General features: G+C 42.8%; 2 protein-coding genes across 2 annotated transcripts; both read right to left on the bottom strand.

The window, feature by feature from the left end:
• Window positions 1-439: 439 nt before the first annotated feature.
• Window positions 440-5,950, bottom strand: DNAJC9 (DnaJ heat shock protein family (Hsp40) member C9). The gene is made up of 5 exons (XM_081861982.1): window positions 5,634-5,950; window positions 3,745-3,885; window positions 2,426-2,680; window positions 1,675-1,761; window positions 440-954 (listed from the first exon to the last, which is right to left on the bottom strand). The coding sequence occupies exons 1-5, from the start codon at window positions 5,811-5,813 to the stop codon at window positions 835-837; spliced, it is 783 nt and encodes a 260-aa protein (XP_081718108.1). The 5' UTR covers window positions 5,814-5,950; the 3' UTR covers window positions 440-834.
• Window positions 5,951-8,528: 2,578 nt separating this feature from the next.
• Window positions 8,529-17,609, bottom strand: TFAM (transcription factor A, mitochondrial). Its single transcript, XM_081862052.1, has 7 exons — window positions 17,439-17,609; window positions 15,108-15,241; window positions 13,707-13,777; window positions 12,278-12,427; window positions 10,674-10,769; window positions 10,006-10,062; window positions 8,529-9,178 (listed from the first exon to the last, which is right to left on the bottom strand). The coding sequence occupies exons 1-7, from the start codon at window positions 17,501-17,503 to the stop codon at window positions 8,924-8,926; spliced, it is 828 nt and encodes a 275-aa protein (XP_081718178.1). The 5' UTR covers window positions 17,504-17,609; the 3' UTR covers window positions 8,529-8,923.
• Between the last annotated feature and the right edge of the window lie 1,554 nt (window positions 17,610-19,163).

Raw genomic sequence — 19,163 nt, forward strand, 5'->3', positions numbered from 1 at the left:
GGATTTTAACTTGGATCTTCCATCATTAGTCCAATTCTATCACTATAGCTTCTGGCTCTGACAAGTTTGTATGTATGTTCATAGTTATAGGCATAAGTGGCACACCGTTGGCAAGACCTTTCATACCCTTAGCACGCACTGTTTTTTCACTCACTGCATCAATCTTGTTTTTTAAAGTCTGGGAGATATTCTCCATCATTCAGGCTGCCCCTCTTGCACAGTTAGAAGGCAGAACCAGCTTGCTAATTTGCTTCTACTGTTGGGCGGACTCCCAGACCACACATACCAGCAACAGTGAAGCAAGGTTTTAGATAGCATACTACAGAGCCCAATGAACACCTAAGTTTACCATTTCCCCCTGTCTGCCTCCTACCTTCCTTCTCCAACTGATGCATTTTGGCTAGAGCCCATCATGGGCAAGTTCTGACTTTTCACACACTTTTCAAAAACATACTTTATTAAGTTTAATAAATGCCTTTATAAAATCAAACTGACAGTACTTGCCCAAACATATTCCTGCAACATACAATACTGTTTTACATTAATTCAGATGGGAAGTTTTTTTTAAAGATTGATGTTTTTTCATTTTACCAGTTTCTTTTTTGTTCACAGCAATCTTGCTGTACTGCTGCAGTCTGAAATGCCACCTTGACTCCTCCGTGGCATCTTGAAGCATTTAATAGCAGCTTTAGTTCTGCAGCTTGCCTCTTCAGAATGCCTTCTACCCAATGTGAGTTTCAATGAATTGATGAAAGCATCTTGCTTTCCTTGGCTGTCTCAAAGCAAGATTAATGTTAACGGAAGAAATGAAATGAAAGCAGAAAATTAATAAAGTCATTTCATTCCTTTCTTGGGTGCTGTTTTCTTTCCTCCTTTTTTGGATTTGGTTCCATACTTTGCTTCCATCTGAGCCAGAAAATCATCCATTTCCTTTTTTCGATTCTCATTTTTGCTCTGTTAAATGACAAAAACAAGATGGTTAAATGAGCTTACAAGTATTTCTCATGTTTTGACTAAATATTTGGCATTTAATCAAGTTACTAATAAGGTGGTATACATAAGAAAATGTATATAAATATTTTAAAATAGTGTATCTGCAGAATATTTGAAAGAGATCAGATTGTTGTGAAGTATGAATAATACTGTTCAAGACGAACTATTTAAAAATGCAACTCTAAGGACAACTGTTGGCAGTTGGTTAACTTTTATTTAGAAATCAGATCACATGTTGCCTCTCCTTGATGCGCAAATTCCCTTAAATATTCAACCCCTTAGTCACAGCCATATTCAAACCTCATCAGTATGTATGTGAAATTACAGTTATTATTTTGTCCCAACATGCATCACTTTACAACTTATTATACACACTAAATCTCACTTGCAATTTTGTCGCCTTTTGATACCACTATCATGAACAATTTAGTGTCATCTGTAAATCTGGCTGTCTCATTGCTCACCTGCGACTCCTGATCATTTTGGAATAAATTAAATAACACTAGTCTCCGTAAAAAAAATCCCAAGGGGACCTCACTGTTTTTTTGCTATCCTGAACATTAAAATTAGCTTTCCAATGCTGGAGGATTAAATCATTTAAAGTTAAAGGCTCCCTCTACCCTAACAAAAGGTAATACTATCTAACTTGTTAGAATGATTTGTAGCTTTCTCCACTCTTACTTGAATTAGTGCTTTTAGGTCATCTTCCCCTTCACCAAGACCCAGTTCTTCTCTGGATTTTTCTGCCTCTTTAGCTTCTTGTCGAGCCTGAAACATTGACACAGTTGTTGAAGTGAATGCAAAATTTCTTTCTTAACCTATTGCAGCAGCAAGCAATTTATTTGTTATTATTATATTGTAAGCATTTCTACCAGGCCATTTTCAACAAATTTGCAGGATGGCTTGAACAACGTTAGAAAAACTTGCTTATGTCTCCCCAGAGAGAAGAAAGGCCAGCAAATGTTTTGCTGCATTGTAGGTAGATTCTAGTGTTTTACATTAAAGGATTACCACATCATAAATAATAAATAAATGGCAGTATATCATAAAATCCTAGATGATATTCATTTAATACCTAGCAACTATAAAAGGAAGATCAAAAACCAATAGGATGCTGTTACATAAGGATGTTCTGAATTTGGCGTGTTCACTCAGTGCATCAAGATAAAGAAATACAGGCTTTCTCCCCTCTCAAAGAACTGGGTTGAATGGGGGGGGGGTCCCCTTCCAGAAACCAGTAGCTGAAGAAAACAGGCTGTGTTCTCTCTGCAACTCAAGCGCACTGGTTCAACCCCTGAAAGGATGTTATATTTGAAAAAGTACATTCCGTGAAATAGGAAATATGTTTACAGACGGTGAAACAATCAGAACTGGAGTTGATAGTAAGAATTACATATTTTGTCACACAGTCTTTTGCCTCTTGCAAGCCTACCTTCCGTTTTCTTGAATTCATCTTTTGCTTAGACTCTTTTGTAAAGGCTTTGTAAGATGGAAGTTCTCCAGAATCAATGGCATGTTGGATAATCTCTCTTATTCTCGGCTCATCTGTATAATCAACACACAGTACAGATTCCATAATTTTGTCCATATCGCCTTTAAAATCTTCATATGCTGCTTTAATGTCCACCAGCTCTTCTGCAGAATCTTTGTACTTCTTCTCAAAGTCTTCAATATCTTTTACAGTTATCTAATTTTAAAAGAACAACAAAGAGAGTTGAATTCCATGAATGACAATCCTTTTTACCACACTCAAGTCACACACACACATTTTTCCATCCCAAATTCATTAATTTAAAATTTTACTTTTCTGTAATTCGAGTTCATTTGTACAGGGCCTTTTTAATGGAAGAAAGTGTATCCAAAGCCAGGCAAAGCAAGACGAAACAGATTGGGGCACACACAGGTTGTATTCATCTGCAGAGGAAACATGCTTCATTTGGAGAAAATAGCTTGAATCCAATCTGTTTTCTCCAATTGGTCTTCAAGGGGGCTCCCTGTAATTGCTGATTGGTGGGTCCTGGGAGCCCCTTCGAAGGCAAGCTCCCAGCACCAAGCATCAGAATGGTGCTGAAAGAACATCTTCAAAGGACGTTGCTGTAACCACCAATCTGGTTACAATGAGCTCCTTTGAACTTTGGCAGGTGTCAGCCACTTGTCATTGACACCCAAAGGGTCCTGCCCACTTGTCAAAGTTGGCCTGCAAATGGGGGTGGGGGATTAAGGATCCATAAGTCATACTTAGACCCAGGGAAATCAATGGGCTTGACTAACTCAAGTGTATTGATTTGAATAGGTCCACCCTTGAGTATTTCACTGTTGGATACAACCCACGGTGTACAAATTTGAAAGGATATTTCAGCACTAAAGCATTTCAGAGCTATCATTCCTTGCGATTCCATCTTTTTTTTTTAGCTGCACCCTGTTTACTACAATAGCATTAAGCAAATTTTTCCAGGGATCAAAGAAATAATGAAAGGGCACTTAACATCTTGAGCTGTGAAAACAGAACATTGTATTTTGATATTACACAAAAAAACACATAAGGTTCAGGTTTGCAAAAATCCAGAGAAAAAGTTGGCATCACAAATAACAACCCATCCCACAGATGAAAGTAAAATAAAGGGGATGAGGGCAAAGGTCCCACAGAAGTTCCATTTGCCCTACAGATAAAAGAAATAGCACTTTCTTTACAGATTTTATCATTCCAGTTGTGAGAGAAGGACCACCATCACATTGAAGAAGACTACCTACTTTTTTGAACAGCAGCCTCCAGTATTCTTCCCAGTTGCGGTCCTGAGTCAGCACAGTTGACTCCTCATCCACAATCCCCTGCTGGTCATACAGAGCCCGCAGTTCCTGGTCACTCAGTACTGCATACACCTTGCCCAGGATCTAAGAAGAGACAAGACAAACCACCTCACTACTCCAGTAAGACACAACCCATGTCATCCCACTTGTCTCACAACTGGCTTCTTTCTTATTCAGGTTATGTTACTATGCTAGCATTCCCTCTAACAGTGGAATTTCCAAGAAGTTGGGTGCCAGTAAGTTTACAAACAAAACGGGACTACCCCAAAATTGCAGTGGTTTCAACATACTCGAGGGACTCCGTAGGCAAACAGAGGTGTATAACTATAAAACCCCAAAATAACACCAAACATTGGAGAGAACCAAAACGGGTAGGACAGAAGCCCTAACAGCTTATAGTAAGTTGGATTTGGGTTGAAGTAGGGCTGCCATATTTTAAAAAGTGAAAATCCAGACACAAAAGTTGTTGTTGAGCTTTTTCTGCAAAATTTCAAGAAAATAAGTAAGTTTTTGAGGTGTTTTTAAGGGAATTTGCCATACATCCAGATTTTCAAAGAAAAGGCAAACACAGGATGTTCCAGCACCTCTCAGGATTTGCACAATTGCTAGAAAAATGGAGGCGTTTGTGGTGAGTTCTGGCTCCTCTTTTTCTAAAATAATACCTTTTCCTTTTCTACCATGCATAACCATTAACCACCCCACCCCTGTTATATAGCTATAAAATACTCAGGTTCAGAATTAGCAGTGTACCCAATCCTTACCCATCTTGTGCTAGGCCACAGAGCAGGGCATGGGCTGGAAAAAAGGGGGAAATGGTCCTCTTGGCTCATGCATTTCCCACCAGGCCTGAACTGGAGCACTGCAGGTTCTACTCTCCCCCTCCAAACTTGAAGGTGAAGTGGTCCCTAAGACTGGAAGCAGAACAGGGACCCACCCCCAATAAAGACACACAAGTTGGGGAGGGGGGCTTCCTAAGTATGTAGATACATGCTTGTAAATTAAACGACCTGTTAATCAGTGCCACTTGAGACTGATAGGGTGGAAGGCAGGGACACCAACAGTAGGTGGGGGCAGGCAGAGGCAACTCTTTCTAGTTTTGCCTCATTCTGCTCCCTGCTGATGAGGAAGTTGACAGGCAGGACCAGCCCCTGGACTGGTTGTGAGCAAGGAGGCAGGCAGGTGGACTATTGGGGCTAAGGAAGGGCAGGGCTCCTACTGCAGGCCTGCCTAGAACAAGAGGGCCCTCACGGAGCTGTGCTTTGTTCTTGGTTTTTTTTTATTAACGCATTTTGTGTTTTTTATCTTAAGCTATGAACTGGCCTGAGATCTAGGGATGAAATTATATACTGGAAGATGCCTAGAGTGGCTGGGGCGACCCATTCAGATCTGTGGGGTAGAAATAATAAAATCATCATCATCATTATTATAAAAAAACCACAATTATTCCTATTATTTGGCGGATCGCACGCACTTTGGTCGCATTTCCATCCTAGAAACCCAGGGCAGTACACAATTTTGCGAGATGAGGTGGAGGGTGCAAGTGGCCTAAGTCACCACCTGACTTTTAGAAGGCACCTGAAGTTTAGGGAAGTTTGTAATGTTTGATACGTGTTTTGAATATTCTGTTGGGAACCGCCCAGAGTGGCTGGGGAAACCCAGCCAGATGGGCGGGGTATGAATAATAAATCATTATGACTGTATCATATTATGATTAAGTCGAGCTTGGTGCCAAGCGAGTCAGAGCAGGATTTGAACCCGGGTTCCGCGGCTCACCAACTCGCAAAAGCGCCAGCCGGCCAATCCGAGGCAGGTTTCCCCGCGCCTCCCCTCACCTGGAAATGCCGGGTGGCCGCCTCCTTGCTGTCCGGGTCGGCGCGGTCCGGGTGCACCCGCAGCGAGACCTTGTGGTAGCCGCGGCGGATCTCGTCGGCCGAAGCCTCGCGCCTCACGCCCAGCACCTGGTACAGGTCGGCGGCGCCGAAGGCCCCGCGGCAAAGCTCCAGCAGCCCCATCCCCGAGCCCAAGCGCGCGGAGAGACCACCACCGCGCCTGCGCACGCTCTCGCCCGCTCTCGGCCAGGGGAACAGCCGACGCAACCTGCTGCTGCGCGGGCTCCCGCTTCTCAGCCGCGTCCGCCCGTCCGTTTTCCCGCCCGCCACGCCCCCTCTTGCCTCCCCGCGCTGCTTTACGGCCGTCCTGCGAGATGTCGCGAACTGAAAAGGCCAAGAATTAAAGAGCGGGTGGGGGCAGAAAGGAGGAGGAGGAAAGTGAAGGGACTAACCCTAGATATACCAAAAGGTGAAGAGTGACACATAGGCTGCAGTGCCGTAAGACAATGGAGAGAAATGCTTGGCCGGGATTCTCCCATACTGGGACGTAGCCAAGCGGAAGCAGCGGCCCCTCATCAGTAAAAATCAATACAAATCAATGCAAATTTGAGGTTTTATCTACCCTAAAAAAAACCAACCTGCCTACGCCCATGTTCCTATGCGAGAAGTGGGTTTACAGGGAACCAGGCAGAGGGCCTTCTCGGCAGTGGCGGCTGCCCTGTGGAACGCCCTCCCACCAGATGTCAAAGAGAACAACAACCCCCAGACTTTTAGAAGACTCTGAAGGCAGCCCTGTTTGGGGAAGTTTTTAATGTTTAATGCTGTATTGTGTTTTTAATACAGGTATTCGGTTGGGAGCTGCCCAGAGTGGCTGGAGAAACCCAGCCAGATGGGCGGGGTAATAATAATAAATTATTATTATATTATTATATCCCATAATGAAGATGGAGCCTATGTAACCCACACGCGTTATTTTATATACTCTAAAGCTGGGAAGCTTACAGTGGAAAACTCCATTTGAAACATGGCGTGTTCCCAATACTCTCATGGATGTGTGACTCTTCATTTTTCCTATCTCTACTTGTAGAGTCTACCGCTTCAAAGGCAGCAGTGGCGCGCGGACCTCGTGGGTTGCCCAGGCGATCCATTGCGCGGCGGCCAAATGCAACGGGTAAACCTATTGGCAGATGGCATTACAGTAGATCTCACTCAGTGCAATTGTGGTTAAATCAACAAGTTGTCATGTTTTTTTCTAGAGAAGTACACTAAGCCCGCAACTTCTGCGGGATTACGTTCCGGAGACCACGTCTAAAGCTAAAATCGGGTGTAGTCCAAACACATCCCACTTTTAGAAGGCACCTGAAGTTTAGGGAAGTTTGTAATGTTTGATACGTGTTTTGAATATTCTGTTGGGAACCGCCCAGAGTGGCTGGGGAAACCCAGCCAGATGGGCGGGGTATGAATAATAAATCATTATGACTGTATCATATTATGATTAAGTCGAGCTTGGTGCCAATGGCAGGTGGAAGTCTTTCCCCCCAGACGCCAGCTCCCTTTTAATTTTTTTTGTCAAGTGCGTAAAGCTGAACGCACACAAGTTAAATGTGCGTAAATTGCAGGTATACTTTATCTCAATAACAGAGGGCCATATCCATCTGAGTCATATTCTTGAGTAGATACACTTTACTCAAACGGGCTGGATTTAAGTCTATATTTCAGTGGGTCTGTACAGGCTATGGACTCACTGGATGTCACCCATAAATATTTTTCATGATTTAAAGCAGGCTTTTTTCCTTCATGATTTAATATTTAAATCTGCCTTGCCAGTTTTGAAATGCTCCTCCACTTGAGGTTAGGTTGAAGTGTTAAGAACTGAAAAGGTATCTTGTTTCCCCCATATATTTTTTTCCAATTTTTTTGCTTTTAAATATGTTGCTGACATTCTTCTAATTTTCTTGTTACCTGATTTTTATGATGTTTTTGGCACAGAACCTCTAATGAACAGATTCAAATAACAATAAGTACAATAAAGATTCTAACTATATATTAGGAAGAACTTTTGACAATGGAATATATACTTCAGAAGGTGGTGTGTTCTCCTTAATTGTAGGTACTTAAACAGAGGTTGGATGACCATCTGTTAAACATTCTTTTGCTGCAGGGGGTTGGACAAGATGCCCCTTTGGGTCCTTTCCCAAACTCTACAATTCTCTGATTCTATGAATGAATCTCCATTTGATCCAACAGTTCCTGGTGTCTCCAGCTAGTGTAAAAAAACTGTCTGAACTGCAGGAGAATCACTGCCATCAGAGTAGACAATACCAGGATATATGCAGCTTCCTTTTTTTGTTCTTTATACTATAGCACAGGGATGTCCAGCCAGTAGATCGTGATCTACCAGTAGATTCCCAGCTGATCCTGGTAGATCACGGGATCCTTATCGTGTATGAAAAGTTTTTTTTAGGGGGGAAGCTAAAAAAAAAATCCTCCCCCCAAAAGCTCAACAACTCTGGGCAATCCACCCACCCCACGCACACTCCTCCCTCCAATGACAATGGGTATAGATCACTGCCAGTTTTTTTATACTGGGAGTAGATCACAGTCTCTTGGGAGTTGGATATTCCTACAAGACTTCAGCAAGAATGCAGTACAAGAGTTTGGATCAATATGCCAGTTGGGTTTTTAAACTTGTTTTTGTTTAAAATAAAGGTTTATCTGATACAATAAAATGCATTTTGAAAACAATCTTAGACAGAAATGACCTTATTCAGATTTGAATAAAATGAGCGGAAAAAGTGATTTATATCAAACTTGCTAAATTTATTTTTTCTAAGCAATATAAATAATAGTATGCATTGTTGGTACGTATAAAAATTGAAAAACACTATTGAAAATCTGTAAGTTCAGTAGTTCTTTAATTACAAGGCTGAAATCAGCAAATATACATGCTTTCTCCAGTGATTACATGCATTTACACACAAAATAAACTTGCAGCCTACATTAAATTTCTATTTCTAATTAGCGACTAGACATTATGAATTTATACAGATCACGGGATCTGGAAAAAGAAAATTTATAAGAGAATGCTTATTTACACATTTATGGAAAAAGCACCTCTTCTCTCGTGATTAATCACTGCTTAAATTCTCTCAATCTTGATTTACTCTACTTACTTGACAATTTCCAAAATAAGTCTAACCTTTGATTTGGGAGTCTTTCCTTTAATGAATAGACTTCACTTCAGTCTCTTTCCACTTGCAATCAGAAATGATGAAATCCAAGTATTTTCCAACTTACTCCTCAGACTGCCTTGCCTTTACTTTCTTTTTCGCTGCAGCTGAGGCAACTTTGCTTCCCGAAGGCTTCTTTAATGTTGTAGCCCTCTTTTTTGAAGCAACCTTTTTTTCAGTTTTCTTTCTTTTTGATAGTTTCCTTCTGTTTTTAAAACGTATAAGATCTTCGCGTCCAATTTCTGCCATTTGCTCCTCCCATGATTTCATTTCATTTTCGTAACGGATCTTATCATCCTCAGCAAGTTGCTGATATGTCTGGATATGCACAAAGAAATGGAATTCACATACTGAAAAGTTGCTTGTGTTAAAAGGTACTACAGAAATGTCAGGATATTTACTTTCCACTACTAGAGACATCTCTGAAACATCTAAGGACTAATATTTAATGTGAAAAGTATTTACACATGTTTGTTTCATGCAGCAAAACACCAAAAGCTGGTTATTATGACCCCTTGTTTTTGCTATGATGCATAATCTTCCTTACAACAAGCGCATGCATTTTACGACACAGTTTCATGTATGGCTTAAAGTGATGCCAGGATCAGTCCCTGAAAGCATGATTACTCATACAGTTCCTTCAGGAACACAACCTGAGGCATTTAAACTTTTGGTAGCACAAAGTGCCAAACAGGTAACTGACATTCTGATTTGTATTTCAAATATTACAATTTGAATCAGAATTTGAAACAGTGATTCAGCCATACGTAAGTACTAAGATTTGGCTTAGATTTCTAAACATATCTACAACTACACACACACACATATTCATACAGTGACTTGATTCAGATGTAACAGGAAACAATGGTGTTGTCCTTCAATATACTGGCTTACATTATTGAGTCAGAGGAGTCTGAAAACTTTGCTTTTAATTTTAAAATGAACTGTTATCTGGCCGCAAGTGGCTGATCTCCACGGCCAGTTCTTACTACAGGTGAATGGCATGTATTGAATTATTTCACACTTGTACTGCACCTTGACTGTCACTACTAGAACACTGGGCTGCACATTTAAGCATGACAGATTCAAATTCCTAAATTTAAATGTCAATTTATTGGAATTCAGAGTCACTTTTATGACAATACCTTCTTTTGGGAACTGCTCATTTTTTGCCATTCGTCAAATAAATTTTTCATCTTTGCCTACAAGGGAAACAAAAACAGACAATGATATTTGCTGAAGTTCTGTAGCAGAAATCTCCCTACACCCATCCACCTGCCATATATTTATAATGCAAGATATGCAAAATATGGGTGCTCCCTAAAGTCAGTCTTACTCACAACAGACCACTCAAAATCTATTATTAACAATTTAAGTCGATTGAGAAAGACTTAATTCCCCCCCTCCTTACAGCTGCACCCAAGTTTTATTTTTAAAATACCTGCAGGAGAACTGGCCATGGATCTCCCATTGTCCCCAAAAATTGGGCCCTTACTCAAAGGCAACATTTAAAGTTTTCATATCCATTAGCTGCAACTATCAAGCTAGCTTGGAATTTCAGTATATGTAGCTTGATAATGCCAGATCTTTGACAAGCTGTTCAACAGCTATTGTGTGGAAACTCTTGGTCAAGGGACACTGCTATGAAAACCCGTGAGGCACTCAAAATACCACAAAACTCCTACTGGATCTTCAACAGATTATGGCAGTAATGGGAAATAGCCATTAAATCAGTTCTAACTTTCATTCTCAATACAAAAGACAGAATCTTCATCCTTGTAGCTGTTAAAATGAACAGCCTCCCTTGGTTTACCTGAATTGAGATTCCTTTAGCTTCTTGAAAGTGTTCAGACATAAAAATGTTGAAGGCACTCCGAGGTCTTTTAGGTTTTCCAAGCATTGTTAGTTGCTAAAATGACAAAAGGATATCAGTGAGCACTTTTCTCAGGTGTTATTAAGTTCAGCCATAGAAAACACACACATACACCTTTATGTCTAGGATTCAGGGAATGGCAGACTTGGACATTCAGCAGACCAAGACTTAGACTATGGAGTGCTGCTCTGAAGGACCCTCTGACTTTTCAGGTGGAAGCTTTTTGAGGGAAGGGTGTAAGAGGCCACCACAAGGCAGGGGAGGCTGAAAAGCCCCATGCATGCGAGAACACCAGACACATCTGAATCCCGGCTGTACTTGACATACCAATTTCCAAGGCAGAATTGAAATCAGAGTTCTCCAAGTCACATTAAAAAGAATATCTTGTTAAAATCCAAAGATTCCTATTAAATCTGGCTTCAGTTAGAAAACCATTGCCATTTCTGTGTACAGAGTTGCAGTGCTTTATGCCGAGTCCTGTAAGACCACAGTAGGGAAAGGAGAGCCATGCTGCTGACATCAAGACAATGACATGGAGATCAGTCAGCGATGTTTTAGCTGAGATTCCTGAATTGCAGGGGGTTGGACTAGATGACCCTTGGGTCCCTTTCCAACTCTTATCATTCTATGATTGGAGCACAGAGCACCAATTCTGTGCCAACAGCACTGGTGGCTGTGTGTTTCCATGTCCAATTCAAACAGGTAGTTTTAACCTTTAAAGCCCTAAATCAGGGGCCCCCAACCTTTTTGAGTCTCTTGAGCACATTTGGAATGCTGTAGGTACCACCTGCTCTGGTTGCTTTTCTACCCACTTCCCTGCTCCAGACAGAAAAAGCACAGGTGTACACATGCAAAGGTGCCTTTTGTTTTTATTTTGCTTTTCCAGCAGCTTTGGGTAAAATTCAGACCCAGCAGAATTAAAATAGACGTTATAGAATCTGCATGATTTTACACAGATCCCCCCAAAGCCACAATCAAATCAAAGTTTAAATTGGTAGATGTACAGTAAAAATAAAAATAAAAATCTGTTCCCTTAGAAGTGAAGCAAGTTCAACACTTAGCTTTTACCCCAATGTTAGTTCTTATGCATTAATACCATTTTATTATTTGTATTGTTTGAAACTCTGTTTCTGTACACCACTTGTGTACTTCCTGAATGTAGAGTGGTTTATAAATTCTGGAATAAAAAAAATAGAATAATTTAAAGCTTTTCCCTTTATACTGTTTGTAAGGAGCAATCATAAAATATTAGGCACCAGTTGTAAGTATACAAAAGGAAAAAAGTTGTGTGTAACATCAAAAGACACACCACCTTCATGGGTAACTGGTGTGAGAGCATCCTGTGTTTTCTACTGAAACCTTAGTATAAGGTGGCAAGCGTTCTTCAGGTACTTGGACAATGAGATCATATTTCATGACCTATCCTGTTCCTGTGACTAATTTGTTTTAACTGTTTTTATTTCAGAATTTTAAAATGTAACCTGCCCTGGGACCTACCGGTAAAGGGTGGATAATAAAATTATAAAGATTATTTAGGTACTAACCCTCTTTTTTCTTGCTGCTCTTCTTTTTTCCACTTTCCTTCTCTTTTCCTCTTTCAAAGCTGCCTCCTGGGCAGGAGTTAGTTGCGCTTTGTATTTGATCATTTGTTCTTTGTAGATCTGTCTGTCAGTCTTGGCGGCTGCTTCGTATGGCTAGAATATGAGCAAACACAATTTTACTAAAACTTGTAAAAAGCATATACCTTAATGCCCTTTAATGCATATACCTTAATGCAGTGTTTCCCAACCTTTTTTGGGCAAAGGCACACTTGTTTCATGAAAAAAATCTCGAGGCACACCACCATTAGAAAATGTTTAAAAAATTAACTCTGTGCCTATATTGACTATATATAAAGTAACTCTCTTTAATAGGAATCAAATAAACACAAAGAAAGTATTTTATAATTACTTTATTATGAAATAGTAAGTACCGTATTTTTCGTCCCATAGGACGCTCCGTCCCATAGGACACACCTACTTTTTTGAGGGGGGAAATAAAGGAAAATTTTTTTTCCTTTATTTCCCCCCCAAAAAAACCAGGTCGGGGAACAGTGGGATGGCGGTGCTGCACCTCCCCGCTGTCCCCCGAGCTTGTGGGGCTGGCCCATGTCTGCCTGGCGCGAGGGGCGCTCTGCTTCAGGGCGCCCCGCGCGTCCGGCGGCAGGCTACAGTCCGCAGCATGGGGAACCCTCTGTTTCAGGGCGCCCCATGCGCCCCCCGGGTGCGCAAGGCTTGCCAACACGAGCGCGGAGCACGGGGCGTCCTCCGAAGGGCGCCCCGTGCTCCGCGCTGCCAGCTGCCGCCCGCAAGCCTTGCGCTCCTGGGGGGAGATCCCCCGGGTGCGCAAGGCTGGCCAACACCAGCGCGGAGCACGGGGCGTCCTCCGAAGGGTGCCCCGTGCTCCGCGCTGCCAGCTGCCGCCCGCAAGCCTTGCGCTCCCGGGGGGAGATCCCCCGGGTGCGCAAGGCTGGCCAACACCAGCGCGGAGCACGGGGCGTCCTCCGAAGGGTGCCCCGTGCTCCGCGCTGCCAGCTGCCGCCCGCAAGCCTTGCGCTCCCGGGGGGAGATCCCCCGGGTGCGCAAGGCTTGCGGACACCAGCGCGGAGCACGGGGCGATGGGATGTGGGAGGGAGCTCGCTCCCCGCCCCGCGTGTGCTCGCCGCCGCCGCCCCGCCTCTCGCCGCCCGACTCGCCCGCCTCCCTCCCACGGCACACCAGCCGACGTCCCGCGGCACACTAGTGTGCCGCGGAACACCGGTTGGGAAACACTGCCTTAATGCATATACCTTTTTACAAGTTTTTACTAAAACTTGTAAAAAGCATATACCTTAATGCCCTAGGCATTAAGGAGGTCTCTTCAAACCAAGGAAGCAATTTTATTAGTAAAATAGATTAACATTCTGTTGACATGAACACCAAAATCCATGCTTACTTGTTTGTCAGATGCTGGCAGCTCCCTCCAAGCGTGTGCTATCTTTTTTGTGATGTCCACAACACTTACGTCTGCAGAGTAAAAAAAACAAAAAAACAAAAAACTACTACAAGGATGAAGATCCTGTCAAACTTAATGTTAAATTTCAAAAAAATTTAAGGAATCAACAAATTCAAATTAACTTCATCACTGATATACAAGTTGGGTTTGACAGACATATATCCAAACTATTTGAAACAAAGCTAAAATTTGGCGTGTATTGTACAAAACGCCATTCTTACTTAGAAGTTAAAACACAGGATTTATAAAAATATTTATATAATGCCTTAGAGTTCTCAAAAGTGTGGTTTACAATTATGAACATACATTTTAATACAACAGAAACTGAGAGCAATAAAAATAGTGAAAACAATACTTTAAAAGACAGTCTCAAAAAAGATTAACCACACAAATACTATCAAAATCTTGGCAAAATAACATCATCTTGGCCACCTACCAAAGCCAGGGGCTGAGGAAATCTCCCCAGTAGATACCTTAATAACTGGGCTGTGACCAAAAGTCTCACTTCAGCTGAAGTTGGGCAAAAGCACTCTTAGCCACAGCACGGCCACCTAGATATCCAGGAGACACGCTGGGCTCAGCAGCACCCCTAAACTGCTAACCTGGTCCTTTAGAAGGAGTGGAAACACATCTAGAACAGGCCATACTTCCACTCTCAATGTGTCTACATGCAACACGAAGTCTTATAATATCAGCAGTTAATCAACTCATGCAACATTAAGTGTGCAAGTCTCCATACTTCTGGATGCAAGTCTCTGGTTCCCTAAATATATATGTCCATTATGCTGCTTATTCCCAGAACTGCTGCACAGTGACACCACTCTATTCCTTCAAACAATTCCTCAAAACTTGCCGTTTCTGGGCTGTTTCACCCGAAACGGAAATGAAGCCTAAATAAGTGAGGAGTGTTATTTATTTGCTTGCATTCATTCTCTCCTCTTCTCTGTTGATTCACAGGGTTCAGAATTGTTTTTGAGTATATTACTCAGCAAAGTGATATACATACTGATTTTGTGGTATACTTATGATTACCTAACCAAATTTAGGAACATACCACATTCACTTGGCTCTTTCCTTCCAGCATTCTAAATACAGTACAACCTATCTGTTTTTGCAGAATGTGGGTTCACAGATTCTCTAAATACAAGCGTACACAATGGCTATGCAATGAAAAAAGAGGCTTTGGAGATTAATTTGCTGCACACAGAAAACCAACGATTTAAGCAACTTAGGAGAATCCTGACAAAAAAAAATAAAAGGCCAGTCAGTCTTTTAACATTTTACAAATCAACAACAAAAACTTATATTACAGTGAAGTTTCATTCTTAGCGAGTTCCTTACCTGGATTTTGTTTCTTATAAAAGGGTTGCTGTTCTTTATAAAAGCGAATGTATGCTGTCAGTGGGTGCTTTGGACGGTTATCTGAACTACATTGTTTTGAAAACCACTTCTCTACTGAACAAGTAGCACTGCACCTTTAAAAAAAGCAAAATTGATACCTATTATAACAGAAGCTTCAGATAAAATCAGACATTACTCCAAGGATAAAAGAATAGTCTGAAATCTAGTGGAAATGAATAATGCAGCTACATTCACAAATATAAAAAATAACAGCCTGATTTAGGCAGTGTGGCATAGTGGTTAGAGTGTTGGACACGGGAGAGCAGGGTTCAAATCCCCACTTGGGTTGTTGTGATTAAATGAGATTGAGGAGAACTGTGCATGTCACTTTGAATTCATTGGGAGAAAAAGACGGGATATAAATGCAATCAATCTTCTACCCAATCGCAGATTTAGCAGACTTTCAAGGACACATTTTCAACTTGAACTTTTCCTAGACTCGCCTAAGCATTATATGACCAAACCCGAATGGGTCAAGTGGACACAAACAGAAAGACCTGACACAAAATTACCTCTATGATTTTGGTTTGTACAGCAGACCAGCCAATGCTAGCTCTGCTTACACCTCTATCCTCTTTAACAAATTGTCATAGGATCAAGCTCAGTTTAGAGATCAGATGCAATCACACACACTTAAATTACCCCCCTACAAGTCCTATGTAACTACCTAGTTAGCTAATGATGATGTAAACCACTTTAAGGTGTGTTTTTAAAGCAGTGTATAAATTTTATGAAATAAAATAATTTTTGGACATTTTTGTTTGACAGTTCTAATCAGGATGCCATTAATTTCAACAGACCAACAGCTTTGAAGGTTGAACAAGAGAAATGTACAGTCTGGACCAGATAAAAAGGTATTAACTAAATATAAAACCCTATTACCATGCTCCCTTAATAAAAACCACAGCATTACTTTGTGTGTTGCTGAAGGCTTCTTTTTCTTAATAAAAGTTAGAACCAACTTACTCAGCTGAAGCATATTGGTGGAGAATTAAGTTAGAAGAAAATAGGTGAGAAATTACAGCTGAAATGATGAGGGAAATATGGGGTTCACTTTGATTCCCCTCCAGTCAAGAATCAAGTCTCAAACAAAAATCCTTTCTAATCAAAAGATATAACCACAAAGTGGGTTGTAGCTAATTCTAGCTCATATTCTGAGCAGGGAAAATGAAATACATTTCTTCTCCATAGCGCTCAGAAATTCAAGTCAATTTTCAAATAGGTAAGAGCCACCAAGCCTCTTGAGACTCTGACACTTAAGGCTGAAAACAAATTTATGTGCTGGTTGTGTGGGTTCTTCCCAAGGAGGATGCAATTATACTGCAGGCATGGGATACAGATTATGTAAATACATAAATATATGGATGGTGTGCCTGGGCATTAGCCAAGATTTATGTTGGGGGGAGCATGGATAATGTTGGGGGGAGCAGAACTGAGTTATCTGTGACACAATTGGTTAGTTATTTTTATTTACTTGATTGGGGGGCAGCTGCCCCCCACTGGAAACGCCCACGATTGTGTGTATCAGGTCAGAGACCATGGAATGATTTTTGAAGATCTCATTCATATGCACATCAAGTGCAAAGTTACTATCTCCCTGCCTGCCAACTTTCACCAGTGTTTCCAAGAAAGGTACCAAGCCTGGTAAGATCACCACAGAGAGAAACAAAGGGTGGTCCAAACTTTTAAAAAATAATTATTTTCTTGTACAAGAGCACGTAGACGCCCCAAAAGAAAACCAGGTAACAGAGACAAAGTAATACAGAGTTGCTGAATCAAACCACAACAGCAAACCAGGGTGCCCATGGTGATAACGCCAAGGATGCAGGTTCGATCTCTCTCCCCCCCCCCCCATACGGGGCAGCAGCATTGCAGGGGGCTGGACTAGATGACCCCTTGGACCCCCTTCCATCTCTAGAGTTCTACTATTCACTAAATATCAGATTTTATTTTTAAGTATCCTAACTCCACCTTGAAGAAAACTGGAAAACAGCTTCCCCTCCTTCCTATTTCAAGTGCTTCCCCTGGAAACATCCACAGGGAGACTTCAGTCTCCAGACACCCCGAGCTCAAACCTCGAGATCTGGCAACGGCATGAGGAGGAGCAGCAGCAGCGAAGGACACAGAGCAATTCTGTGCCCATCGATTAAGCCTCCTTTACCTCACAGGTCAGCGGGCACCGGGTACGACCGAAAATGGCTTTTTCTTTCATCGAGAAAAGCGAGTGGGGAGATGCCAGGAGAGGATGCCGCCCCGCCGCGGGCATATTACCTGAGGAAATAACGCGGTCCAGAGACAGACGACGACCACACGCGGGACAGCAGCGCCGCCGCCATAGTAGCGCCGTCTCCGCTCGACTCGCCTCAGCCCTCGAGCCTCAGAACCATCGCGCGCCACTGGCGCGGGGCATTGTGGGCAGCCGAGGAAACGACCCGGCGCTCTGCTTATCTGCAATCCGCGCAGTTGCAGCAGGGAGGGGGGAGGGGCGGGGACTGGGGGGGGGGAAAGAATGACAGGCACCTGGGAGTGCGTGCGCTCGCGAACCTCGAGCAAGAGGGGGTGCGACACAACTATACAAGACTTCACTTCCGGTTCTCTATCGGCGCGCCGCCATATGCGGGGACAAGAGCATAGGGTATAAATATATAAACATAGGGATGGTGTGCTTGGGCACAGCCAAAATTTATGTTAGTGTGGGGCAGGCATTATGTTGGGGTGGGGGAGCAGAACAGAGTTATCTGCGACGCAACTGGTTAGTTAGTCAGGGCTTGGAACCTTTGTTCCGCTCCGTTGGAGAACCGCGGGTGTTTTAATTCTCTCGTTACGCCGCTTCTCTTGGGGAAGCGGCAGACGCGGGCTCGGATGCTTTTCTGCGCGTGCGCGTCCATTCCGTCGGCGGGGAGGAATGTTTTGAGGAGCGGAGGGGAGGGCGGGAAATCCGGGTGGGAAGGTAGTTTTTGATTGGAGCGCGGTCGGTGGGCGGAGCCAGCGTGCCCTTCTCCGGCTGTGAGGAAAAGGCGGATTTAGTTGCGCGCCTTTCCTAGTTGCGAAGCGGGGAGGGTTTGGTTGGTGGAATCGGATGAGAGGTCGGAGCGCCTCTCATCCCTCGCTGCTAATAGGAGGAAAAGGGGAGAAATAAAGGCAACATTGGATCAATATGGATCCAAAAAAGGAGGGAAATCCTGCTTATCTGCAGTAATGTAACGGAGATGCTCAAGGGTGGTCTGCGCGCTGCAGGTTGCAGCTCTGGGCTGCTGCACGTTAAAGGGGCACGTTAATAGCTGCGTCAGGAGAAAACTAAGCACCCTCTCAGCTCGCTCTCTTCCGGAAAAAATATATATTGCCCATTGCCATTTGTAAACCCGGACGCCCCCTTCTCTCGCAGCTTGGTGGGAGCTGCAGCCCAAGCTCCCCATCTCTGCTCTAAAGTAACTGACAGCAACCTCGTGCCTTTCCTGACCCCACTCCTCACCCAGCCTGGCTATTCTCTTAAGGTAGGAAACCCTGGGCAGCCAGTACAAAGCAAAGCTGGACAAATGGATGATGTCCCAGGAAGTTTGCTTTTGCAAATTATTATTATTAATTGACCCATCACCTGGCAAATAGAAGGTGAAGAAATGGAGGCAGTGAGAGATTTTACTTTGGGGCTCCATGGTCACTGCAGATGGTGACAGCAGCCACGAAATTAAAAGACGCCTGCTTCTTGGGAGGAAAGCAATGACAAACCTAGACATCATCTTAAAAAGCAGAGACATCATCTTGCCGACAAAGCTCCGTATAGTTAAAGCTATGGTTTTCCCAGTAGTGATGTATGGAAGCAAGAGCTGGACCATAAAGAAGGCTGATCGCCGAAGAATTGATGCTTTTGAATTATGGTGCTGGAGGAGACTCTTGAGAGTCCCATGGACTGCAAGAAGAACAAATCTATCCATTATGGTGTCCTGAGTGCTCACTGGAAGGACAGATCGTGAAGCTGAGGCTCCAATACTTTGGCCA

Source organism: Podarcis erhardii (genome assembly GCF_964252035.2).
Source record: "Podarcis erhardii genome assembly, chromosome: 5".
Classification (NCBI taxonomy): Eukaryota; Metazoa; Chordata; class Lepidosauria; order Squamata; family Lacertidae; genus Podarcis; species Podarcis erhardii.